Source organism: Vidua chalybeata, chromosome 19, assembly GCF_026979565.1.
Source record: "Vidua chalybeata isolate OUT-0048 chromosome 19, bVidCha1 merged haplotype, whole genome shotgun sequence".
NCBI lineage: Eukaryota > Metazoa > Chordata > Aves > Passeriformes > Viduidae > Vidua > Vidua chalybeata.
The window spans coordinates 9,196,000-9,222,546 of NC_071548.1; the positions used below are offsets into that span (position 1 = coordinate 9,196,000).

Genomic DNA, 26,547 nt, shown 5'->3' on the forward strand with positions numbered 1-26,547 from the left:
GCTCCAGCCTGGGGACCAGCACATCCCTGCGGATGTCACACCCGGGCTCCAGCAGGTGAGCTCTGCAGCGCAGTCTGGAAGCAAGACCAGGTTCAATTTGCAGGTGAGTTACCTGAAAGAGCTGTAAATTATTTAATCCTCACACTGAAGAGCAGCTCCAGCCTTTGCCTTGCCTCCAGCCCCTGCCAAGGCAGGGAAGCTCACTAGCTCTTCCCAGCTAACACCACAAGATGAGAAAAAAACCCTTTTAAGGCACTAAGGGTGAAAAAAAAAAAAAAGTCAAGACAATATTAATTTGAAAAATATAAAATTTTAATAAAGGCTACATCTCTTAATTACAATAATTATTGTACCAAGTAATTTTTTTTTTAAATGAAACTCTTTATAATGCATAATTTACAGTATAAGTAGAACAAAATGCCATGGCAAAAGTCATGAGTACAGGACTTGTAATAAAAGGCATAAAATATATTTATACATAAACCCCTTAAACAAACAAGGGAAAGCTTGAACCCTGAATATAGGGCGAAGCATGGTCTGTAACACCATGCAGGCACAGGTACTGTACTGATTAAATTTAAAAAACACTAGAGATAGTGTATTAATATTTCCACCATACATTTTCTACAATATATACAGACTTACACAAAGTAGCAATGGCAAACAGAACGCACAGATTAACTTAATCAACACAAAACCCAACTGTTGAAATGCAAGGTCTTTCTCGGCAAAGGGTTGTCCTGCCCCAAAAACCCCACCCCACGGAGCTCCAGAGCCTTCACCCACATCTCCCACGGCCTGTGGGGGCTCAAGGTGAGGCAGAGAAAAACCCAGCCAAAAAAAAAAAAAAAAACCAAAAAACCCCAACCAAACCCCACCACACAAGGACTCACACGCTCCACAGCGAGCTGAACAACGCAGCTAGGCAGCCTTGAAACACCAGCAGTGCTAACATGGAACAGCTAAAAACCTTTAGCTCTGTGGAATCCACACGGGCTTTTAAACCTCGTGCTGGGCTAAATATGGACATGGGAATGGGGTGGCTCCTTCCACAGCCCTCCCAGGCTCGGGGTTTTGCTCTACCTTGGACACCACTGAGAGCAGCAAGGCAAAAACCTCACCCCGCCAAAATCCATGGACAAAATAACCTGTTGCTGTTGCTATATTGCATCTAAATAGAGTTAATGCTTAAGACCTTTATTTCAAATTAGAGCAGCATAGATTAAAATGCACCGGTCTCTAAGTGAATGGATTTTTATTTCGGCTTTTATTATTATTATTATTATTATTAATATTATTTCTTTAGGAAAGTTTTATCTTCACTTGGAGAAATACTGGGCATGACCTCACTCCTTCCCTTCTCCCCCTTCAAAAAAAAAACCAAAAAAAACCCATCAAGAATGTGCTCATCGCCAAACTCCTAAATTTTAGATAGTGGGAAAACGTAAAAAAATAAAATACTCCTTCCTCCCCTCACCCCACTTCCCAGCCCCTCTCTTCTCCATTGTTAAAGCAGCATATCCAAAAACTGGACTTAAGGGAAAACAGACTGTTCAATAAATATCAATAAGGATTACTGTTAAGGTAAGCTATACACAGTTTCTCTTAGTCCATAGATTTCAGATCCCCAGGAAATCATATATTATGTATGGAAGTCTCTCAAACATGGTCTGCATCTCCAATAGCCAACAGTGGTCATGTTTCTAATAAATAGTCCAGGGTTTTTATCATCTCAGTACCCAACTCATGAATAATAAATGCCATTTTTTTCCTCTAAGGCTAATTCAGCAAAGTCTTCATAGACTTCACTTTTTTTTTTTCTTCATTGGTTCAAAACTTTGTTCCTTCAGAGTGGTTGTTTGTTTTGTTTTTTTCCCTCCTCTTTCCTTGTCATCACTACTGTTGTGTGTCCAAAGATTTTCCTAGGTTAAGCTTTCTTGAGAAACGCAGATGCCATCAATCGATCCTTTCCACCTTCCCGAGGATCCTTCCTTCGTACATGGGCAGGATGGTTTCATCTTCCCAGACCTCCTCGAACACCGCCCCGCAGTCAAACTCGTCGCTGGCCTTTTTGAAGTAGTATCTGTGGCAAAGAGAATTAAAACACGGGTTAAAAACCAAATAAATCAAAAGGTAAAAAGGCAAAGGGCGCTTTGCTGGTTCTCTTATAACCACAACGTTTCCAGTCTCTCCCTCCTGAGGACGTTCCTCCAGGAGCACCTCTGGGGTGCTCGGGTCTGGTGGCTCGAAAGCATCCCCAGGGCAGCAGGGATGGGGTGGGATGGAAGGAGCAGGGCTGTGAATGCTCCTCAGGGGTGACAACAGCTTCTCCAGTGAGCAGATTACACACATAGGCAGTGGGTATCCCCAGCCATAAAGAAAATTAGAAAGCACTGTGATTTCTGGTCAAATATCTCATTTAAAAATAAATAAATAGGATTTCAAAGCCAAGCATTCTTAAGGTTCCCCTCTCTCCCCACCTTCTTTCTTTCATGTGTTTTCTTGTTTCAAAGCTGAAGCCCAACATTAAAATTAGCAACTGTTATTAAAAGGATGGATGAAAAGCAAACCATCCCAGCTTCCTGCAACGCAGGAGCTGAAACTCTGCGGTGTTCCCGCTGGAAAAAACATCCCGGACTTGGAACAACCCCATTCCCGGGTGCAAGCTAAGGGACACAACCTCCTGCTCTGCCTCCCGAGGCTCAGGAGCACTCAGAGAGCCTGGTCCAGCCCCTGGGCCGTGACACGGGGAGGTCAAGTAGCAGTGTCCTGCATTCCTGCTCTTTTGCTCCGGGTCGTTAGATCATGAAGCCAACGCTGCAGAGACAAAAAGCACCCCCACCCCTCCTGTGTCAAACAGTAAGGACCCCTCTATTATCCTGAATTAGACCGTTCAGCTTCTTGATTAAAGGTTCCTTTTATCCCGTTTGGAGCTTTCTTCCTTCTAAGGCTGCTTAATTGCATATGCACAAATGAAGGGCTTCCATTCAGAGGGGTAGCATTTAGGGAGTCTGTCCGTCTGCCGCCCAACACCTCCTTGGAGATTCCTGCTTTCCCTTGGAAAAAGGGCTTTGCCATCTGATTGCCAGGGATGGGAAATATTCCAGCAGATGGATTACAAAGACAAAAAAAAATATGTATCTGTATTATAAAAATAAATATATATATATAAAAAACTAAGCCCTCCCCTGTAGCTTCCAGACAACTTGGGTTGGCAGATGTTTGTCAGGGAGAAAGGGGCTTGTAATTATGATTTTCTTTAGGATGGCATAGGAGATCAAATGAAGCTCACTTTTAATACTAAAACTGGAAGAGCCACAGCAGGGCCTTGGAATCAGACATTTTTATTTAGTGACTTGCTTTATGATGCATTTTTGAAATATCTCTTTATTTTCAGGGACATTAAAATTATTTTGGTAGGGGGATAAAAGATCCCTCTTTTCAATGAGATAAAACCACCTCCAATTAGTCCAGCTATGGTTAGGGTGTATTTTTGTGAAGTCTTTCCAAGTAGAATTGACACATGTCGCATCTTTAATGGCTCAGCAAGGAAAAAACAGATTATTTGAGTCCTTCAGAGCCTGCACTCAGGGAAGTCAATGGCCCAACTCCCACCAACTTTCATGCTGCAGGTCAAGGCCGCAACTCCCCAGGACAGCAGCCTTGAAATAAACCCAAAAAACCCAAGGAAAATTTGAGTGAGTTACAAAGAACTTTCTCTTCCCTCTCCCCTGTCCAGATAACAGCAGCTCTTCCCAAGAACTTCCTCCCCAAGCTCTGGCTGTGTTTATAAAATTTTTATTTGAGAAAATACGCTATGACCTTTTACATAATTACAACCTTATTTCGCAGAGAAATGGGGGAAAATAAGAAAAGGAGGAGGCAAAGCAGAAGGAAAAAAAAAAAAAATCCACCCCCACAACATCTTCAAACAAGTCACTCTGCTCTTATTTGCTCAGCAATGGGCTTTCCATTGAAACATATTTTATGTGGCAAGCTTTGCTCCTTTTTTTTTTTTATTCTTTTTTTTTTTTTAATTTTATTTTTTTGGGACATCTGGCACCAATCGAGGCACGCGGGCCCGGCCTCGCAGCTCTGTCTTGAACCACTGCCATCCCCAGATTACCCGACACCACCCACTTTTTTCTGTGCATGTATGTTTGTTTTTTGTTAACGCCATCAGTATTAAATCACTGCTTAATTCCTTTTTTTTTTTTATTTTTTTTTTTTTTTGAGGGGGGGTGTGGAAAGCCAAGGCAGCGCTTCCCCGGCGGGGCTCTGGCATCGCGGGAGCCCGAGGTACCCGCCTCGCAAACTGATCCAATCAATAAAGAATTTGGAGAGTGGAGCATTTCTGCATGTCTTTGTGCATTAAATGAAAGGCAAGGGCTTCAAAGACATGCTTATTAAATGTGCCTTAAAAAGAAATCAATGCCAGATGTGACCAAAGCAGCCTAGTTAGTGCCTCCCCGTAACACACACGCTACTCCGGGCACTGCGGACCTCTCCCCTGAAGGTCACCCGCAGTTTCACTCAAAGTCCAGCCAAAAGTCAAAGCTTAGATCAAAATGATTCCCTGGAGGTACACACATTTGTGTAATTAGTTTCACCTTGTGTCTGTGCAAGATAAAATACTGGGCACGTACCCAAGTTCCTTTTATAAATTTCTGTATTGTCTTTACCCAGGTGTAAAGGGGTGAGATCTAAGCAAAACGTTGTTTCATCCTTGTCAGTCACTTAAAAACATTTTCTAAAGTAATTACAGTCCGACAAGGCACAAATAATTGCACCTGGAGGGGCTTTTGGGCCACAGAGGTTTCAGGAGCCTAGTCTTGCACTTGGGCATCACGTGAAAAATGTCACAGAAGTCCAACACACAATAAAAAAAGTTGGGTTTTTTGGGGGGGGAATTGGGACTACCACTGGGCAGTGGCACAGCAGCATTGAAATTGGTCTGCAAATGAGGAGGAGCACAGTGGGACAGGCTTTAGGGGCTGGAAAATGGCACAAGGGTGACAGAAGCACAGGGATTATCCTGCAGGGCATCCAGGCTGGATGCACTTGCTGGTTGGTGCCATCCAATGGCAGCTGGGTGGGCTGCAAAGATGGTTTGGAGAGGAATTGGAATATTTCAGCCTCACTGTGCAAGAGCCATGGAGAGATCCCAGCTTGGCATCCCCCCAGCCTGGGAGTGCCCAGGGTCACCAACCCCTGGCCTGAACAGGTGGACTTCCCACACCTAGAGAGAGGCCAGTGATGGGGCAGCAAGCTGGGAATTCCTTGTACCAAACCAAAATGAACATTTGCAGGTTAAATCAGAGGCTGCCAGTTACAGGGCAGGACACACAGCTCTTTGAAACACCACCAAATTCAGTGCAAATTCAAAAAAAAAAAAATATATATAGCTGCAATGTCTCTGTCCTGCTCACCCTGCAGGAGAAGTGGCCAACAGAGCATCCCAAGGGTGCCCAGATCCACTGGGAAAGGGCAGCCAAAAAAGCCAATGTGAAGCTCCTGCCACAGCTGAGCCAAGGCAGCAAACTGAGCAGAAGAAGCAGCAAACTGGTTAAACTGGGAGATGGGAGCTAGAATCCAGAGCAGCAGGGTTTGTTGGTGTTTCTGAGGAGGATCTGGGTATTATTGGTGGAGCTTTAGCTGCAGGGCAGAGGTTTTTTTCCCCTCTAATGAAGAGAAAAGGGAGCGAGCTCCATCTCCGTGTCCCTCAGCAGCACCATCCCAGCCCATCACTGACCCCATTTATGGCCACACCATTGGACAAAATAATCAGAAATGAAGTGGTTAAACAGTAGGCAAAGCAGGAGGCCAGCACCCAGGTGAACACTGACCCCAGTTTTGAATCCCACTGAATCCCCACTGATCCCAGTTTGGAATCTGAATCCCACTGCCCGTGCCTTTGCCACAAAGCCATCCCACACTTCCCTGCTATTGAATCTTTCTGGGAGAAGGGCTGGAGCACAGGTCCTAATGCAACTGGAAAAGGCTGGGGTGGAAGGGAGGAGGTGGCCCTACAGCCAAGGCTCCTCTCTCCATCTCCACATTGCTCCTGCTTTGAGTGGGAAGAGACCAAGAAGATCCACAGCCTCTGAAAATCCACAGTGTCACTGCAGCGGCCTTGCAAAATATCTGCTAATTCTTCTGACTTGCTGTAAACACACCAAAGGACAAACAAATCACACATTCTTACCTGTAATTTCCCTTTTTGCTCAGCTGTTCTTTAAAGTGCCCAAGTGTCAGGCTCTGGGCCTTTAACATCCTCCTGTAGGGAATTTCTTCTCCGCAAAAAAAATAGGTGACAACCAGCTCACCAGACTGAGAGGTGTGAACAACTGGCAGTTTCTTTGGCTCTTTGTGACTGCAAAACAGAAAACACACACAAAACTCTCTGGTTTTCCATTTGAGAGCAGGCTGTTTCACCTCACTCCAACCAGCAGTGGAGCTGGTGAATGCTGTCAGAAATACCCTGAAAATCAGATATTCCTGTACTGCCTGGGAATTGCTTGGGATGTGTTTGCACAGCTGGATTTCCACAGTGGGAATCACAGGATGCCTTGGGTTGGAACAGACCTTAAAGATCATCCAGTTTCAACCCTCTGCCACGGGCAGGGACACCTTCCACTGTCCTGGGTTGCTCCAAGTTCCATCCAACCTGGCCTTGGACACTTCCAGGGATGGGGCAGCCAGAGCTGCTCTGGGCACCTGTGCCAGCACCTCACCTCCCTCACAGGGAACAATTCCTTCCCAATAGCCAACCTAAATCCAGCCTCCTTCAGCTTGAAGCCATTCCCCCTTGGGATCATGGCATGGCAGCGGGGGAGCTGAGGGATGGAGGCTGGGCTCACCCTCCCCAACAAGCCCCAGGACTGCACCCCCAGGATTTTAAAGGCTCCTTTCATCTGCCCTCACATAAAACATCCCCTCATGCCCAAACCCACCTGCAACCACCAGGCCCCAAAGTAAACCCCCTGCCAGATGCTCCACCTCAAGCACCCAGGTAATCTTATTTTTCCCAGTGAGGATAAAATTAACTGGATTCTGCCATTTGCACCCAAGCAACGCTTCTTAAAGAATAATTAAAACAATATTACCCAGCAAAATGGCAACACTCTAGTGAATACCATGCAGCCAAATCTACAACTGCTTCTGAGGCAATGTACACTTGGCATGTCAAAAGGTCACAAAGTGTTAGTCCGCAGTAATTTAGTCTTCCTAATTTGTTCTAAGTCTTTGTAGAGTGGTTTCAGAAAAAAAGCTGCTAGCAAAGACAGCTGGTGGACTTAAGGTCAACCAATTAAAAATGAAAGGCTCTAGTCAGGTGGCTCAGTCTGGACTTCAAACATTACTCATTGCTTAAGATGAAGAGGGTAAGAAAGAAAACTTTAATTATTTAGGCCATTTTAGACCTCTCTGTAGCAGATTTCTTGTTAAAAGAACCATCCTGTAATTAGACTAATCCAATCTTTGTCCACTTTACAGGAATGCAAGTTAAAAAGAGCCGGAGACAAGATTTGAAAATGTTTTGTTCTTTCTTTAAGAAGAATGTTTGAAAGGGTAAATTTCAGATATAAGAATTTCCTCTCTTTTCAAAGCACAATCCATTTAATGAAAATATAATTATTATATATATATATATATATATTTCCCATTCATTTTCTGCACGTGCAAATACTCACTCTTCTGTCGTTAGACTTGCATTGCAGAAAGGGGAGCTTCCCCCCTGAATGGCAGCGGAGTGGTTTCGGTCCCTCTGCTGATTTGAGGTTGAACATCTGAAGTGGGGAGGGGGAAAGCAAGTGGGGAAGAAGGAGGCGGGGGGGGGGAAAAAAAGAGAAAAAAACAAACTTTAAGAAAAAAATTGTTGAAATACAATCTTCTTAATTGAAGTCTCCTGTGGGTCGTTAAGTTCGCTCTTTGTATCAAGCCTCACATGTTGTAAACAATCAAAGGAAGAATTAAAAATGCTGTGGGCTAATTTATCCTTCCATACCCAAATGAACGATAACCAGTCCAATTCCCCACTTGGTATGTAGCTGGAGCCTGTCCCAGAGGAAAAACAGGCAAATTACAGCCATCAAAAGAGTGGAAGTAATAGCCTCGGATTCCAACTATTTGTGCCGGTGCAGGGTGGGGTTGGAACACAGAGGCTCATCCTCCAGGCTCGGCCAGGAGGCTGTCACACGTCCCCATGGCTGTCACACGTCCCCATGGCTGTCACACGTCCCCATGGCTGTCACACGTCCCCATGGCTGTCCCTCTGCCTGGACGGGCAGGACACATCCCCGTCCACCCACAGCAAAGCTCCCCCAGCCCCGTTTGCCCCCACGGCGGACGAGGACCGTCCTGGCCGCGGCCGTTACCGTGGCTTCTGCGGCTTGGAGACCTCGGCCAGGCGGCGACACGCTTCCTCCAGCTGGGCCAGGGTGTTGGGTGGCGTCAGCGGGGGCATGGCGGGGTCCTGCACGAAGGGGTGGGCGGGCTGTGCCCCGCGGGGGTGGCTGCCCGTCCCCCACGGGTGGTGGCGGCCGGGGGCCCCCTTGGCGCAGTCGGAGCTGTAGGCCTTCTTTGTGCTTTGTATGCTTGGGGAAGGGAAGAAGTCGGGTTAGAAAAGCTGGAAAATATGACTTTAATAGCAGCTCCTATTCTGCTCGCTCCCTCTCAAAAGTCTGTCATAACATGAAAGGAGGTTTATTGCCAAAAACATGACATTTTTGTGGTTTTTCTGGTTCTGCGGAACAGCTTTTATATTAAACCGGAGGAGCAAAGAGTCTCATTTGTTTTTAGCGATTGTAAAAATAGACAGCCCATGTAATATATAAATATTTACCGGGAGCGATATTGCTGTAGACAGCTGCGTATTTACCTATGGGCCTTGTGCTTATTTTGTCTCTCGCTCTCCAGCATCCACTGCCAGACGTTCTGCGCCCGATCCGCTTCGCCCCCGGGGAGCTGCACCCCACCAGGGCCGGGCAGCCCCCCGTCCCCGGCCGCCGGGGCCACGCTGTCCACTCCTCGGCCCGGCCTCTTCAGCAGCGTCCCCGTCCTGCTGGTGGCAAAAAGGGACACGAGCCCTGGTCAGCCCCCGTCTCCATCAGCCCCAGCGCAGCGGGACGATGGGCGATGTTTGGGGCGGGTGCCGTGGAGGTGCTGGTGACTTACCCGAAGGGCTCCAGCGGGGAGAGAGGGGGGTCAGTGTTTTTGGGGTGGCCCTTGCACTTGGGGTAGCAGTAGTAGTCGCCGCCCGCCGGGCAGCAGCACTGCACCCGCTGCGCCGCCTCGGCCTCGATCTGCTCCTTCGTCTTGGGCACGGTGTGGTGGTGGATGTAGTGGTGGTGGACGTGCTTGGTGGTCTGCTTGGTGATGAAGCCCTTGCCCAGCAGGGCGCAGGCGGCCAGCGAGGCCGTGCCGGGCGGCAGCTTGCCCGTGGGCAGGCGGTCGGGCGAGCGGGCGCGGGGGCTGTGCCGGCCCACGCCGGGCGATTGGCAGCCGGGGGTCTTCAGCACGCGGGAGAGGTGCTCGTCCAGGATGGCCTGGGGGTCCTCCTCGTAGCTGCCCGAGGGCAGGAGCGACAGCGGGTGCTGGGGGTTGGCCACGTCCCGACTGCTCTGCAGGCTGGCAGGGAGCTCGGCGCCCTCCTTCTCCTCGTCCTGCCAGACAAGGGATGGCAGGGAATGAATGGAAGGGGCCGGGAGCTGGCGAGGCGCGCGCCGGGATGTCCCCCCCGCCACCCCGCGGGCAGGGAGCGGCCCCCTCCCGCCGGCCGGCCGGGTGGCACGCGGAGCTCTGGGAACGCTAATCCTACCTCCTTGATCTGCTGCAGTCTCTCCTCCAGACAGTCCATGGTTTCCTGCTCCTGCTTCAGCTTCTCCAGCCGGGAAATGAGCTCGGCGGCGAAGGCAGCTGGCTCCACCGGGGTCATCTCCTTGGGAAGCCGGTGGGTCCTCTACAAGGAGCGGGGACAGAAGGCACAAGGCAATGTTTAGCGGGCGGCGCGGGGCGCGGGCGCTTCGCCGCTGCGGCATCGCCGGCCCCGCTACGCTTGTTGTGTCTCCATGTTTGGATGAAAAGACGACCGCAACTAGGCATGGTCTGCTCTGGATTTTTATGAGCTAGTGCTGTGGCCTCATGGAGTGACATCCTCCCCACCAGCGTTTGCCTTCGGCAGGAGCAGTTGGTCGCACTCTGAGGAACCCCGCTTGTTCTCTCTGTAGTACAACCAGCCCATCAGTAGCTACTCTGAAGTAGAAAATCTTCAAAGACTGTTGTCAAACATCAAAAAAAAAAAAAAAAAAAAAAAAAAAAAAAACCTCTGAGGTGGGAGGGAGAGAGACTTTAACTAAAGGAATAAAGTGAGTATAAACAGAAAGGAGTTGGAAATTAAAAAAAATAAGATGGGGGAGAAAAAGGGAAAGGAGGGAGAAAAAAAAAAAAAAAAAAAAAAGAAGTCAAACGGTTGCAGATCAGAGAAGTGCTGGTAATTTATTTCCTGGCTACACACTGGGCACCTTTGAGGTAGTGTTGTCTCAACAGTGTCCTAGATCTCTTCCCCCCCCCTCCATCTCTTTGTACAGAAAATGAAGAAAGCTGCTGCAGGCTAGCGGTGCTACACTGCTGAGCTTGGCTGCCTCAAGCAGATCTATCAAGGGAAAAAGGGAACATCTCCAAATCAAGTGCAGAATATAAAAAGGCAAAACGCGAATTTCTGCCAAAAGAAGCAAACATGGCAGGAAAAGGGGAGGAAAGGGAAAAAAAAAAAAAGGAGGAAAAAGAAACCACCCACTTGACTCTGCCCTCCCTCCTGCCATCCCCACACACCCCACTCCTCGCCCCCACTGTCTCTCTTTCTCCCCCCCCCGACAGCAGAAAGCTGAACTGCCAACTCTTTCACATACTACCCACCAGATGAGGTGGGGCCTCTCTCCGGCAACCACTTAGCTCCAGAAATGATGTGAGGGTAGAAAAAGGCCACTCTGCTGGAAATTGTCACTCTTACACAAGCTGGCTCTATTCAGTCCCTGATCAAAGCACTGCCTTACAGAGAAAGTCGATTTGCACGCCCTGGGACAAAATAATCTAATTTACAAGCTCAGGCTATAGAACTTTCTTTAGGAAGGAAGGGGAAAAAAAAAATACCAAAAAGAAAAACCACATAAACCACCCCCCGACCTTCCACCAGAAATATCATCTATGACTTCTTGCTGCTTAAGACAGCAGAAAGAGGAATTTTAGCATATTAATCTCAAGACAAGATAAGTTTACACTTGTCTGTGTAAACAGTTTATTCACTGCAGGAATCGAGAGGCTGCAAGTCAACTGAATTAGCAAGTCAGTGAGTTAATTTTGAAGAGCAGGGCAGCACTGTGCATCGCATCCCCTCAAAGCCAGGCACGGATCTGCTGCCAGTTCTCTCTTTTGGGAGCTCCTGCTCGCCCCCAGCTCACACACCCAGCTCTCAATCCGCACGAGGCCCAGCCTTGCTCAGGAGTGCAGGAGTGTCAGGGTGGCAGCCAGAGCCAAGGCTCCCACTAGACCCAACTGGGACATCTCCACTTGGGATTTAACCAACAGGACAAAATTCAGTGCCTCTGAAAACTCCTAATGAGCAGGTGGTTTCAGGAAGGACCAAGATGTGACCATGCACAAGCAGGGTTTTGGAACGATGCTGAGAGCACGTGGCTCCTGCCCAACACCCAGCAGCACCCTGAGATGGAAATGCTCTCCTCCCCTCCACGTGTGCCTGTCCCCAGCCCTAGCACTTCCCATGGCTCACCCAGACCCCGCAGCTCCCTCCTGGACTCACCGGAAAATGAGGTAGAGAAACTTGACCGTTGGCCTTGACGCTCCGGTGCATTTCCCGCTGGAGCTGCTTCTTGCTCCCGATTCTGTACGGGGGGATCCCATCTCTGCACATGGAAGAGAGGCCACTGTCAGCTGGGGCTGTCCCCATGCTCTGAGACACTTCTCCATCCCCCCTGGAACCACCCAGGCAGCCGCAGGCCCTCGTTCCCAGAGGTGCTGAGCCCTCTGGATGACACCCGAAGCCTCAAATATCCGGCGGTGTGGGAAGTGCCTGCGTCACCAAAGGATGCACATGGATGTGCAGTAATTAAGCAAAAGTGAAAAGCTGAAGGCAACTCCACATGGGCAGACGTCCAAAGATCCCATCAGCTTCACTTCCAAGGCCCTTCCAACACCACGTTTCTGCTTCTGACCTTTAATTTCACATTCTTCCCCATCCAATTACGCTCTCTGGGACCACAACGTTCCTCAAGCTTTGGAACACCCCATGAACTGCTGGCACAGTGGAAGGAACAAGGAAGAGGCTGAGGATGGATGGCCATCCAGAGGCTGCTCCCCACCTCTAGTCCCATTTAAGATCCAGGATGCTTCCCCTGCCCTGAGGCTGGCCACTACAGGACACCTCGGGGCACAAACACGGTCATGGCCTGTCCTCTGGACAGGACACTGCTGCCCAAAGCCACCCCAGCTCCTGCCAGGAGGCCACGAGGAGAGACCAGGCCAGGAGCTCAAGGCTCTCCAGTGGGAACAGCCCCCTGCACGTCCCACTCCAGGCATCTTTACCCGGCCACACAAAAAATTACCCCAGTGAGGATGAAAGGGCCGTCCACAGACAGCGGGGCCAGCCGGAAGAGCACGCCTGGAGATCCTGAATGTCTAATTCCACCACTTTCCTCAGACTGCCTGAAGAACCTTGATCTCCAGTGCCATCCCTTTCATCCACCTGCCCCCACACCTGACTCATCTCCTGAGAGGAGAAAATAACTCCAGCCCAAGGAGGAGCAGACAGCGCTGGCCCCACGCTGCTGCCAGAGGAGCCAGCGTGGCACAGTGTCCCTGCGTGTCCCCTCCTGTGGCCACGGGCATGGTGGGCAGGCACCAGGACACCTTCCCAGAGGCACCATGCCCCTCCCCTGGAGGAGGATGATCAGATGCCACCACGCAAAGCTCGAAGCAGGTGACGGCAGAGCTTTGTGAAGATCTTGGCCAAAGCTTTCAGTTGCCATTAATGAGCAGGACTAAGCTGCAAAGCCTGGAATGAAGGATCAGAACAATCCCATCTTAATAAACTTGGAAAAATCTTTATAATAAAAATGAGCATGCTGGGAGGCCCTTGAGGCCCCAAGGTGAGCACCTCCTCTAAACACAGTTTTTGAGCACATGTGACATGGAAAATGAAAGGAACTGATTGTCCCATGTTTTTGAGCACATGTGACATGGAAAATGAAAGGAACTGATTGTCCCATGTCCCCACTGCACAACATGGGGCTCCAGGAGCTTTCTGGAGGAGCAGCCCAGCACAGAACAGCCAACACAGCCACTGCTGGCCAGCAAGCACCTCCCTGTGAAGCATTTCTGCTCCATAAACCCATGGGCAAAGGGCCTTGGGGCACATGACATGTCTTAGTTTTGCGTGAGGATGGGGGAAAAGCAAATCTAAGATGAAGATAAAACCACTTGTACCTTGTGTTTGTTAACTGGGGCTTCCCGAGATGAGGGTCTCTTAGGGAAGACCTTCAGCACAGAGAATGCCCAGTAAAACAGGCATTTGAAAGGAAAGTAGAAATGCCAGCATGAGCATAGGAACCCACAGGATGAATCCCATTAACACACTCAGTGGAAAAGGAGATGGCCTCTGTCCACGAAGTCCAAGAGGCCAGATGGGGAGGAAAGGGAAGCAGCTGAAGGAATGTGTGTCCAGCACAGGGATTCAACCAGGCAGTCCTGCAGCCCTCCTGCATTCCCCACCTCCCTCCACCTCTGCCAGCACTAGAAGCTGTCCCCAACCCCTCTGCTGTGGCACACATCTCCTCGTGGGGTATCCCCAAGTTCTCAGCTCCACAAGGATCATCTCTGCCCAAAGGGACAGTCCTGGGACAGGCTATGGAGCAGGAGTTTGGACTTGTAAAGGAGGAGGAGGAAAAGCAACACTGATCCAACAGCATGGGTTCCTCACTTTACAATTTGCTCTCATTCAGGTTGACATAAGAACTGCTCCTTCCCCCTAAAATTCCTCTGGTTACAGCAGAGAGCCCCACATCAAACCTTCAGCTCCCTGCTTCCACAGCCCTGCCCTGGCAGAAGAGTTCTGCAACTTGTAACAACGTGCAGAATTAAAAAAAAAAAGAATGAAAAAATCCCAGAGGTATTTCTCCAGGATGAGAAAGCTGTGGAGCAGCTTGAGAAAGTCAGCCTGGGGAATGGGAAGGGACTTCAGCAGCCACTTTGCTGAGAGCTGTCTAAACCCTTTCCTGGAAAACAGGGGGGGAACTGGACAAGGCCAGGGTTGAAGGGGTGACCAAGTGGCCCCTGACTGCAGGAGGGACAGATGGATGGAGCTGGAGCCACCAGCAAGAGATATGGGGGGCAGGGGGAGCCCTAATGCTGAGCAGGGGAAAGCACCTTGGAAATGAAAGGGCTGAACTTGGCCTGAGGTTTCGGGGCAGGCCAAGGGTTAACCCCAGCTCTCCAGGTGCCACCTCTCCCCCTGCTCCAACAGCCACCACTTGCACTCACTTTCTTGGCTACTAAAAGCTGCGGGCTGAAGAGCTACAGAGTTGAGGCACTAAATAGTAGAGTTTAATTATAAACATTTCAGCTAACCAGGCTGGGGCTAAGCCAATCTGTTTCTGGGGGAAACACTAGCTTGAAGTCTTCTACCCAGTCAGCTGCCATTTAAGCTGAGCCAATTATCTTAGCCTTTTGACTCAGATGTGCCTGACCTAACCTGAATGTAGTTTTACTGCTGCTTTGAAATATCAGACTCATGCGCATATGCATTCACTCCCATCTTCATTTGGCAACGGCTCTGAAACAAGCCTCTGATCTTGCCAACATCAAAAGCCTGGTTTGTAAGATAAGGTAATATTTGAAGTTTGCTCAGCAGCATTCCCCTGTGTCCAAAGTAAATCCATAAATAAGATATAAGCAAATAGAAAAAAAAAATCCCCTTTCCTCCCCCCCCCCCAATCAAGAAATGGAAATAGACATTTGCATGATGCTTTGTGGCTATTACAAAATATATAGGGACAGACCGATCCCTGGCTTCTGGAATAAAATAAAAAAGGCAGATCATGCATTATTTGGAGATTTCTCCTAATCCCAGTGCAGTTCAGACTTAAGATTTACTTGAAAAAAAAAAAAAAAAAGCTCCAAACTCACTTTACTGCTGTGTCTGACAGACTTTTCCAGAACAAGTTTTTCCTCTTCAGTTGATACCAATATGAGCCAAAAGAACTAATTTGCATTCACACTGCTGGAACAGAACAAGGCCCCCCGTTCCAGGGGGGATAAAACCTGACAGGCTGAGCACCTGGGCTCAGCCAGGGTGGGTCTGTGCCCCCAGCACGCCCCCACCACCTCCAGCTTCCAGCAGAGCGCCCAAAAATCCCAGCTGCTCTGGAGATGCTGGCAGCAGCCCTCCTCCTCTGCGAAGGAAGTTTTACACCAGCCTCAACTTTAAGCCCAGCCTCCAGGAGCGCCACTTTACCTCTCCCAGCTGCCGAAAGCCGCCCGCTGCCAGCCCCAGGGCCGGAGCGTGGCGCAGGAAATGTGCCCCTCTGCCACCCCCGGGCTCGCCGCCGCCCCCCAGCCCGGAGCTGCGGGCAGTTTAATCAGCCAAGCTTCCCCAAACTCTCACAGCCTGCGCGGGCCATTGTTACGGCAGGAAAAAACAGGCAGCTCCTTTCAGGCGCTGCTTTATGGGGAGCTCCTATTCACTTGTTCAAGCAAATTTCAAAGCGGGCTGCTGCCCTCTCATCCCCGCTAAGCTCCCCTGGACTAACAATGGGCTGAAAGCGATTCAGTTAAGCCTTTCATCCACCATGCACTTTATTTCTCACTCAGTGCTCTCATCTGTATAAGGCCTACAATTGGCATTGCTGTGAAGAGAGGGTATAATCCTAGCCCTGTGAATCCCAAGTGACCCTACACTGGTCCAGAAATGACTAACCCAATGAATGCTCTGTTGACACATGATCACATACAACCAGAGCCAGCAAGAAGAAATAAAGAAGTCACCCTATGATTCAGCTCTTTTATTTAATGCCAATATTGTTCAATAAGGGAATCTGCTGGGACAACAAACTATTTTTTTTCCGTAATATCAGTTCAAAACACACATGTGCGTTTTAAAAAAAATAAAATAAAAAAGGGCTTTTTGTTTATGCATCGAGGATTTTTGGTAAATCCTGTTTTCCGTTGTGCATCTTCACGCATGTTGACTTCAAAAACCCAGCATGGAAATCTCTCTGAGGAGCACACAGGGACCACTGGACATGTCTGACAGAGACACTGAAGAAGTTTCAAGATGAAAGACCAGCAATGCAGCACCCTGCTTACAGGTGGGCTCTTCTAGAGCACTTAAGTGAAGTCCATGAAACACAAACAGCAACATCTGCCTTCTGCTCAGCTGAAGAAAATGGTCCTTAGGAGCACCAAGTGAGCCTCACTGTCCCCTCTACAGAAACAAAAGCACCATTTCTGTCCTGCTGGGGAAAGCAAACTGACAGTCAAACCTTGCACACTCCTCAGCAGCCAGGAGAAGACAGATCCTGCAATTCCTAGGCTCAGCCACAGCATCATCTCTCATGCCTGTATGCTCCTGAAACACCCACACCTGATCCATGCAGCTCCATCCAAATGGCTCTTTGAAGACTGCCCCAGCCACACTAGATGAGCAGCTATTTGCCCCTTCAGGTCACCGGCCCTATTAATGTACATTCTGACACTAATGATGAATGTTAATTACAGAAAGTACTTCCTACAGGAAGTAATCTCCTCTTTGATGACTGATAACTAGTTAAGGAAGCCTGGCCTTAAGACAAAGGCTCAGGGAGATTCATTCACTCCTTGGGTTAGTCAGGCAGCACCATGAGGCAGGGCAGAACATGTTTGCTCAGCTGCAGTTGCAAAATGGCAAGAGAGGGATTCATTATTTCCCTGCATCCGATACCTGCGGCGACGGCGCGAGAGAGAGAGAGAGAGGCTGCCATGCCCTGGTTGGGGCACACACCCCCTTTGGGTCGAGCAGGGTGATGCCCATCGCTCCCCTAAGCCCCACACAGCTGATCTGCAGGTGTCCCATCCCAAAACGTGGCCAGCACCAGGTACTCACACGCTGCTGTCCGTCATCGACATGGAGTCGTCCGTCAGGGCATCGCTGGAGATTTCGCTGTCGTTGGCGCTGGTGGCCGGCGCGAAGACATAGCCCGAGTTCACGTGGTAGGGGTTAACGGGGTCGTTCCTCTTGAAGGACCTGGCACAGGCAGAACAGGAACCCAGTTACCACACAGTCCTGGGCTCCGTGGCAGCACCATCCTTATGGGAACCACGCTCGACCTCTTGAGGACCAACCAACCATCCGCTGCTCAGACCTCAGCCAGCACACCGCCTAAACCAGGACACTGCGTCTAAACACACCCAGAGCACAACCTTAAAGACTTTTAGGGTCTTCTAAAGCGCTCTAGAAAATCCCAGGAAGCGCCTCTGCATCCTTTAATGTCCAGAAAAACTCAGTCCTTAAGGCTTGACACTGCACTGCTGAGGTCAGCAGGAGTTTTGCTGTTGGCACCAGCAGGGAAAAGTCCAAGGAATTCACAGCTCAAGTCCCACTGAAAGTCACAAGAAACCAGCCAACAATGCTTAGTTCTGCTTTGAAGACAAGGGTTAGGATCCCTTTGGAAACACAAGTTATTGGTACCTCTGTTGCCTGAACCAGGATACAGGGGCAGGACCCCCAGGCACAGGCACGGCTCAGATCTGCTGTCCCAGGCCTGGCCTCCCAAGGACAGATGCACTATAAAAACACACACACCAAAAAGCCCAGCTTTTAGGAGAACCTCCTACTGGTGTTTTTTGGCGTAGAGCTGGGTGGGGAAGAGGAGAATGGATGGGAGATGTGAGGAGAGGCCTTTGTATTAATGGGCACGGGGGTTACTGACCCAAACACCTCCTCACCCACAAAAGCAAACCCAAAGTCCAGCCTGGATGTTTGAGCTGAGCACCCAGGAGCAGCTCTGTGAAGAATTCACAGGCAGTGATGGAGCAGGGCCAGGTCACCATGGCAGGGTCACTGCATGGGCCCCCCCCGCCCCAGGCATCCCCCTGCCCGCTGCCTCCACCACTCCAACTTCCCAGCCAGGACCAATATACATATCCTGGCAGGTGATAAGGGGATTATGCAGGGAGGTTTGGAAGCTGCATGTTAAGGTGCACATTTTGTCCCTCTTCCAGGGCAAGATGGGGTTGTTAAGCTTCTGCCTTTGTATATCAAAGCAAAAGGCCTTGTCATCTGATAAGGACTGCTGATTTTAATAATTAGGGCCACTTACCCAGGACTTGGGGGCCTAAGGAATGTGCCAGCAGGCTCGGCAGGTTTTTTCTAATGGGCTTTCCATCTCCCTGCCCCCCCCTGGGGCTGGAGGGACCAGCTGGGTTGAAGTGACAGCAACATCCTCCCACTGCCCCCTCTCAATCTCCATCCTCATCCCTGTGCCCCCATCAACCCACCCTCCTCCCCCAGCACCAAAGCAGGAGCCTCAGCAAGGCTTAAGTTTTTAAAAAATAAGGGGAAGGGAAAAAAAAATGGAAAAAAGGAGGGGGAAGGCTGGTGGGGAAGATGGGCCTCTCTGGTATGAGCAGTGTGGGGCTGGCTGCAGGCAGGTATTCAGCCCAGCCAGGGCTGCATTCCTTTCCAAGGAGGCCAAGGCATTTCTGATGGGGAGATCAAGATGTTAAAAAATATATAACTGGGAAGAAGAAGAAGAAGGGAAAAAAATGAGATAGTAAGGAATGCCACAGGAAAGAAGTTAAATCTTCAAAGACAAATTAATTCCACATGTGGGTGAAAGCAAAGTTATCCTGCTGCTACTACAAGAAAGTCCCTCTAAAAACCATGGGGTCTTCTGCTCTGGACCAGGGGGATGTGCAGTCCCAGAGACCCTGCCTAGGGCCCTGGTGGGCTTTTGGGTCAACGTGTAAGGGATGCAGCTCTTCCCACTCTTTGATTTGAAACCATCTCAGCACCTGAGAGTGCACCTGAGGACCACAAGGCTCAGGATGCTCCACGAGGCTCAGGGGTGCAGGTGCCCCCCAGCACAGCACCAGCACCTTGCTGGGAGGTGTCTGTCACCCCTGTCACACCCAGGGGATGGATTTGCCATGCTGTTCTCACAGGAGGATCCCTGCAGAGGCTGAGCTGGGGGCGGAGGCAGCAGGTCCGTGTGGGTATGGCACAGGGAGAGGGAGGTGTGTCCAAACATATAATTAGAGAAAGTGGCCGGAACTAACTCATCTTCCCAGCAGCACTGCAGCATCGTTCACCCACCAACACCTCGTGGACAAGAAAAAAAATAACAACCCCTAAAGCTGACATATTTTTAAAGTCCTCATTCCTGCTCCACATCCAACACCGCCCCACAGAAATCTCCCCATCCTTTCAGAAAACCAGTGGGGGCTGTTTTGCTACGTTTAATGTTTTTGGATTCCCCCCCCCCCCTTTTTTAATTTGACCACCTTACTCCAGTAATTGCACCCAGATGCATCAAGTTGCCTGCAAGGGTTTTAAATTCCAGGGAAAGCGGTGGTCTCCTGCCACAGATGCTGCACACACAAACACAGCCCAGCTCCAAACTCAACATGCAAAGTGTTTTCAGCTGTCAGGTAGCAGTTGCTCTGGAGCTTCAAGGAGAATGTCTGATGTTTCTCAGCCTATTCTTATCTTGATGCGATGACACACAGCATGTAACTCTCTCTCTCTCTGCTATGTTAGGCAATGGCCATATCAGAGGTATTATAATACCATGAAAATTTCAGAAGGGCTCCTGGTTACATCCCCTGTTATGAGGGTGCAGTTTCAGAGTGTGGGGGGTGGTTTTTTTTTTATTGTCAGATTGCTTTCAGAAGTAAAAGCAATTGGGCAGGTTAAACCACAGACTTTTACAGAGAGAGAAAAACTGTACAAGGAGCAGTTGGAGGCAGCACTGAATCTCATTATTTTCTTGGGACAAACAACACTGGGCAACCATGGGTTTAAAAACATTTAAAAAAAAAGGCAAAAACACCACACATGCACAAACCTGGGGGGAAAAAAAAGTATATTTTAACACAACTATGTTAATCACAGCTTCCACGCTCTAATTGTAGAACACTGCTTGGAGCATAGCTTTACAATGGCATCATTTGCTTTGATAATTGAAGCCAAACTTGGTTCCAATAACTTCACACACAAGGAGCTGCACCAGCGGGTCCTTTCAAAGGCCAGGAAGCACTGGGAGCCGGCAGAAGGCCATCTGCAAGCCCCAGCCTTCCCCCAGCAAGGCCAGTCCCACTGATGTGAGAGCCTAATGGGAGGCAGATGAGTCCACCTTGGGCTGAGCAAACCCACGTTGCCCCGGCGGCACAGCAAAGGAAGAGGCGCTCTCTGTGTACACAAAGTCGTGCGTGATAAATTTAGAAGCGCGTATAAATAATAGCTGGAATTCCTGGAGCATGGGGCCAGGTCCAGCACAGCAGCGTGGGGAGGCCAGTTTTAACCACACCACAGCCCAGAGGGGAGGGGAGTCGCCTGGGAGGACAAGAGGGAGGTCCTGCTTTTAAAATATTCCCTGTATTAGGGCTCCAGATACACAGCCAGCAGTTTGCAAGCGCCTGCTCCCCAGCCAGGTGCAAACTCTGTGTTTTCACTTGACTTCTCCTGTTCCTGTCCATCACCGGCACTGGGGCCAAACAAAGTCTCTCAGCCTGTCCGGTTCCTGCTGTCTCCCGCTTGCCGTGGGTTTGGCCGTGACTCCGTGCCCTGGGATTTCCAGGTGGTCTCCCCTGCGAGCACCAGGCTGGCCTGGCACCACTGTGCTCCCACTGTCAGGTGGGCTCGGGGCTTTCACTGGGATAATCACATTGAAACCCACCGAAGCGAACGGCCAGAGCCTGCACAGCCCTTCAAAACCAGAGCGCACTGAGCAGAAATTCCTTAATTCCAACACACACATGAGGGAGGTGTGGTTTGGCCACTCACCAGGAAAGACTTTGTGCGAGCTTCAGCTCCAATCCTAGCCGCGATCCTAAATGCTGAGTGATGAGAGATAACCCATCCATATGCTCATCAGCTCCGAGCACATGCACGCACAAGTGGCTTCACAACTGGGAGGAACTGAGCAGCATCTCAGCTTGACCTCCCCTCTCTTTGCATTGAGATCTCTTGGCCCCGTGGAGAGCAAAAGCTCCTGGAAATTCAACAGAAGGTGATCAAAGCAAAACGCACTACCTAATGTCCTAGGAGGGTAGATCTGACATGTGAGGAGCAAGCTGCATTAATCCCTGGACAAAAAAGAAAAGAAAAGGGCGGGGGGTGGGGGGGGGGGGGGGGAAGAAAAGGAAAAAAAGCCCAGCACTAATCAGGCAAGCAGCCACGGCACTGCAAGAGCTCTCCTGGACAAGGCACATGTGGGTTTAGCAGGGCCTGCAGCTCTGGTAGAACATACAGCCAAACCCTTCCAGCTCTGAATCCCAACAAAGGCTCAGAGATAAAAGCATCAAACATCCCCCTCCTGGAAAGCCAGCGAAGGGCAGCAGTTCAAACCAAGTTCTGGAGAACAGCAGATGCTCGGGCAGAAACGCTCAGGCACGAGATGAGGATCCCAAAGCCCAAGTCCTCCACAGAGCAGCTGCCAGCGCTGCCCCCCCGCAGCCCCCCGCAGGAGGGGTCCGGAGGCCACGCCGGGATGGAGAGCATCCCTTCTGTCCCCACGGCCAGCAGCTCCATCCCGCCCCGCTGGCAGGACAGCCCCCGGCACAGCAGAGCACCGAAGCGGCTCTGGAGCACCCTGCCAGCACCCCGCGGCACAGCTGGAAGCTCTCCGGGGGCAGGAGAGGAGCGCTCCAGCAAAGCCTCCCCGGGAGAAGCCTGATGCCCTTTGATGTCCATGAATCACAGACACACTCTCAAAATTCCTGTAAACGAGATGTCAAACACTCACCATACCAACCCCCAGGCTGCCGGGCCGGCGGAGGAGAGCGCACATCTGCAGCAGAGCCCTCTCCTCTCAGCCCTGATTCAACAATCCACATTTATGGCAAGGGTGGGGAGAGGAAAGAATACATTTTCAGAGGATTATACAACTCATCATTTGCTCATCAGAGTCTCTCTTTCCCATCCCCCCCTGCACTTCGAGATGGCTCTTGCTTTCCTCACCCTCACACCGCTGTGCCATCAGCATTTCCAACAAAAGAGAAGGCTGTGGCAATGCAGATGCACCCCAGGACCAGGGCACAAGGACAGCCTGTCACCGCACAACGTCCCCACATCCCCGAGGGGACAGCCACCTCTTCGCGAGCTTAACCCTGAGCTCACGGCCAACACGAGAGCACCAGAGATCTATTACTCCACACCTGGAATGCCTCTACCACCTTAAACACTCAAATTTCAGGTATCCTCCTGTACGCACTGGCTCAAAACCTCCCTGCATGGCTCTGACATGACACCGACACCCCACGCCACGGAGAAGCTGCACATCACACACACACACACACAGAGTCAAAATAAAAGCAGATTCTGCCCAAGTTGCAGAGTTTGATGCAGTCAGTGCACACATTTCCTCTTCCACGACCGCACAATTGCTTCCCACATAACCAACATCGTTAAACACCGGTTGATGGTGGAGTTGGGGAACTGGTAGGTTACATTATTCATGTGTCTCTGTGATCCACTCCACTACTGCTCTTAATAGGTTTGAAAGCTGAACCAATAATTAACGTATGTCCGGAGGACATAGTTGCTATGAAGTTTTTGATCTATAAAAGAACTGAAAGAGCCAATAGGGCTTCAGAGCACAGGATCCTGTTTTCCTCTGTAGAGGGGGAAAACCCCCACACTCAGACAACACCCCACAAATTCCAGTGTTTGGAGGTGTGGGGAAGAAGCTGTGCTCCCAGCCCTTCTGCAAGCCCTGCCTCCCCTCGATTCCCACCCCAACAGCCTTGTGAAAAACACTCTCAAAGTCCTTAAAGTTAAAACAAAGCACAGTTTCCAGGGGTTCCCTTACCTGTATCCGTTCTCGATCGTTTCCGTGGCTCTGACATTCGCTGTAACCCTCAACGTCTTGCTGGATAGTCCAACTACCGAAGGCAAGATTTTGTTTTTAAAGTCTGCACAGCTCCATTCCTCTTCTTCATTCAAGGTCGGGAGATAGCCACAGACAACTTTTAAGCTCCCCAGTCCATTGCTGCTCATGTAAGCGGGATTCTCTCCTCCACTCCGTACATATTCGAGGTATATATCAGAAGTTAAAAACATCTGGTAAGCATTTTCCTCCATCACAGTCTGAATCTCAGTCTGTGCCTGATCAAACATGATGGAATCTATCTGCTGCTTCTTGATGCTGTCCCTTATGTAGGTCTTGGTAGCAGGTTTGAGCTGCTTGGAGACGATGCTGTTGTTCTCGATGTACCTTTTGTAAATAGCTTTGGCTACTCGTAAAGTTTTGGTATCCTTAAGGTCCATCTGCCTGAAGCCATTGCAGGCAAACCAGAAGTCTAAGGTATCCACACATTTTTCCCTTTCCAGAAAGGTCCGAAAAAGATAGGCACCATCTTGATCTCCCAACAGGGAATGCAAGGATTTGGTCCATCTGGCCAGAGGGGAGTCTGGGGACGCGCTGCCCTCCGGCTCCCCGAGTCCGTTCTCATTCCTGCGCGGGGCGGGAGGCACCGGCATGGCCTTGAAGCTTTGGCTTTTGGGGAGAAACGAGCTGGCGAGTTGCGGGCATGGTGCTTCTCCTTCCTCCCCCGGGACAGGGGGTCGGGGGGCGTCTTCCCTGAAGCTGCTGCTGGGGTCTGGGAGGTGGGCGAGGACCACGGCGCTGCTCATGGCTCCGGAGCTCGCTGGGGAGAGGGGCTCCCAGTTGCTTCAGGAGCTGCCTTGTGCCTCTGCCTGCCTCTGCCTGGAGTCAGCAGGGGATCCTCGGAGCCTCCTCTCTGCAAAGGGAGGGGAGAAAAAAAAAAAAAAAAAAAAAAAAGGGGGGGGGGGGGGGAAAGAAAAAAGGAGTATTGATCTAATCAAAACCAGATCCTCCCAACATCAAAGGCAAAAAAGTAAACAGGCTTTTCAACTCCTCACAGTCAAAAAAAAAAAAAAAAGGACGAAAGAAAAGGAGAGAGAGGGAGAGAGAGAGAGGGAGGCAGGGCAGAGGGAGCGCGGCTCTATCGCCAGCCCGATCGCGACTATCAGATCCGCTCCGCTGAACTCCCGGCGCACTTTTAGCGGGGCCGGGGCCGGCGCGGGGGTGTCAGCGCGGCCCCCCCGCAGCCCTGGGCAGCTCGGGGCGTCCCTGCCCCGGCATCTGGTTTCCATTTGCCCCTCACCCCAGCCCCGCTCCCCCCGCGCTGCCCGACCCGCGTGTGTCCCGAGTGTCCCCCCCTGAGCGAGAAGGGATCTTGGGGCGCTCCTCTGCGGGAGTCAGGCTGGAGCGGGGACCCCCCCCTCCCCAAAAAACACCCCCGAGGGTGGGTTAAGGCGAGGCGGCCGTACCTGGGCGCTGCGGGGCATCCCGGGCCCCCCGCATCCCCCCTGGAGCCGAGGACGGCAACCCCGGCTCTGGAAAAGGGGCAATAAATGGGAAGGGGGGGTCGGAGGGGGGCAACCCCCAGCCCCGAGCTTCCCGGCGTGCGAAATAATAATGATAATAATAAAAACCTGCTCCAGAAATGGCGACGGGCTGGGAGGAGGGAGGTCGGAGGGGGAGGAAAGGGGGGGAAAAAAGTCCGGAGCGACTTGGAGCCCTCCGAGCCGCGAGCAACAGCCGAGCCGCGGCGGGCACGGGCGGCGCGGAGGCTCCGCGCCCGCGGAGGGCGGCAGCGCGGGCACCCCGCGGGAGAAAAAAAAAAAAAAAATTTGAAAAAGAATTTTTAGGAAATAACTGAAATTAGGAGGAAAAGCCGTATCTCAAGCAGAAGAAGCGGCGGCCGCCGCCCCCGAAGTTGCCACTCACCGCCGAGCCGGAGCTCGCTGCGCGCCCGCGGCCCCGCCGCTCCCCGCCGCCGGCAGCGCGCAGGCTGCACCCGCTCCCCCCGCCGGCCTTCCTCCTCCTCGCCTTCCTCCTCCTCCTCCTCCTCTCCTCCCCGGCGGTGCAACCGCATCGGAGAGCATCGGGAGAGAGGGGGGTAAAGGGAGGGGGGGGGGGGGCTGCGAGGGAAGGAGCCCACTGCGATCCGCGCCTCCCTCCTCTCCCTCCCTCCCCTGGTTATTTATTTTATTTATTTTAAATACAAAAGCGCAGGTCCCGCCCCCCCCCTCCCTCCGCCCCCCGCCCCGGGCTCCCCCCGCAGCATCAAAGCGCGGCCCGGCGGAGCGGTCCTGCAAGGGCGGTAGCGCACTGGAAAAAAAAAAAAAAAAAAGAGAGAGAAAAAAAAGAGAAAAAGGCCCCAAAGAATTTTAAAAATTAAAAAGAGAAAGAGGGAGAAGCCAGAGGAGCACCCCTTGCCCGTCCCGGTGCTCCCAGCCCCGGGGCATCCCCGGTGCGAGGCGTGCGCGGGGGCGGCTTCAGCGCGGGCGGGGGCGGGAGGAAGGGTGCGTAGGTGAGTGCTGGTGAGGAAAATCAAATTATTCTATTTTTTGGGGGCCAGGATTTATTTTTTGCGCCCTTCCCGCGGCATCCCGCGGCGGCTACAGAGTTGCCAGGACCTTATCAAAGGGAAGCGATCGCAGCCGCCGCTCCGCCGCCTTAAAGGCGCAGGCGCCCCTTTTCCTGCGCCGCCCCGCGCAGCGCCCGCGCAACCTCCGCGCATCTCCCGTCCCCTTCCCCAGCCCACGGCAGCGCTGCAGGGCCGGGGCGACTCCCCGGCATTAAAAACTTTGCTAAAAGTTTTCATGTCAGGGAGAAAATGGGGCGGGTCCCGGTGTTATTACATATATATATATATATATATATATAAATAAAATCTGCGGGCCTGTTTTCGCTCTGCAGGCTAATTAAACAGTCCCTGATTGCAATAGAACTGGCACAGCAGCCAAAGCCCGGCCGCAGTTGTGTTCCCATCTCCGGCCCCAGCTGTTAAATATTAACCAGGCACGGAATGGAGGGTTTGGAACTTCATACAAAAGGTTTTAATTAGGGGTTGGCCCCCAAACCTGCCCTCCAGATCCAAGGAGCCTCCTGCCCTCCTCCTCCTCATCCTGCTCTGAGGCTGGACCCGGGGGCTCCACAGTTCCCCCATCAGGAGCTGTCCCTCTGTCCAGAGCCCACCTTGGTCCGGCTGGCAGAGCTGATGGGGTCCAGCTTGGCTGGGTTTTTATCATTATTATAGAATCACACACTGGTTTGGGTTGGAACAGACCTTAAATCTCATCCCATTCCACTCCCTGCCATGGCAGGGACACTTCCACTGTCCCAGGCTGCTCCAAGCCCCATCCAGCCTGGCCCTGGGCACTGCCAGGGATCCAGGGGCAGCCAGAGCTGCTCTGGGCACCTGTGCCAGGGCCTGCCCACCCTCACAGGGGAGAATTTCTTCCTAATAATC

At 51.2% G+C, this 26,547-nt stretch overlaps 1 protein-coding gene across 2 annotated transcripts; it reads right to left on the minus strand.

The window, feature by feature from the left end:
• Positions 1-290: 290 nt before the first annotated feature.
• Positions 291-25,073, minus strand: AXIN2 (axin 2). Of its 2 annotated transcripts, none has more exons than XM_053960639.1 (11): positions 25,020-25,073; positions 23,076-24,006; positions 17,150-17,290; positions 11,816-11,918; positions 9,818-9,958; positions 9,175-9,662; positions 8,879-9,058; positions 8,376-8,594; positions 7,692-7,787; positions 6,206-6,373; positions 291-2,083 (listed from the first exon to the last, which is right to left on the minus strand). In XM_053960639.1, exons 2-11 carry the CDS (start codon positions 23,897-23,899, stop codon positions 1,957-1,959), a joined length of 2,487 nt encoding a protein of 828 aa, XP_053816614.1. In that variant the 5' UTR covers positions 23,900-24,006; positions 25,020-25,073; the 3' UTR covers positions 291-1,956. The 2 variants fall into 2 exon arrangements, with proteins under 2 accessions (XP_053816614.1, XP_053816613.1); XM_053960638.1 differs by having other exon boundaries at positions 8,879-9,061.
• Positions 25,074-26,547: the final 1,474 nt, after the last annotated feature.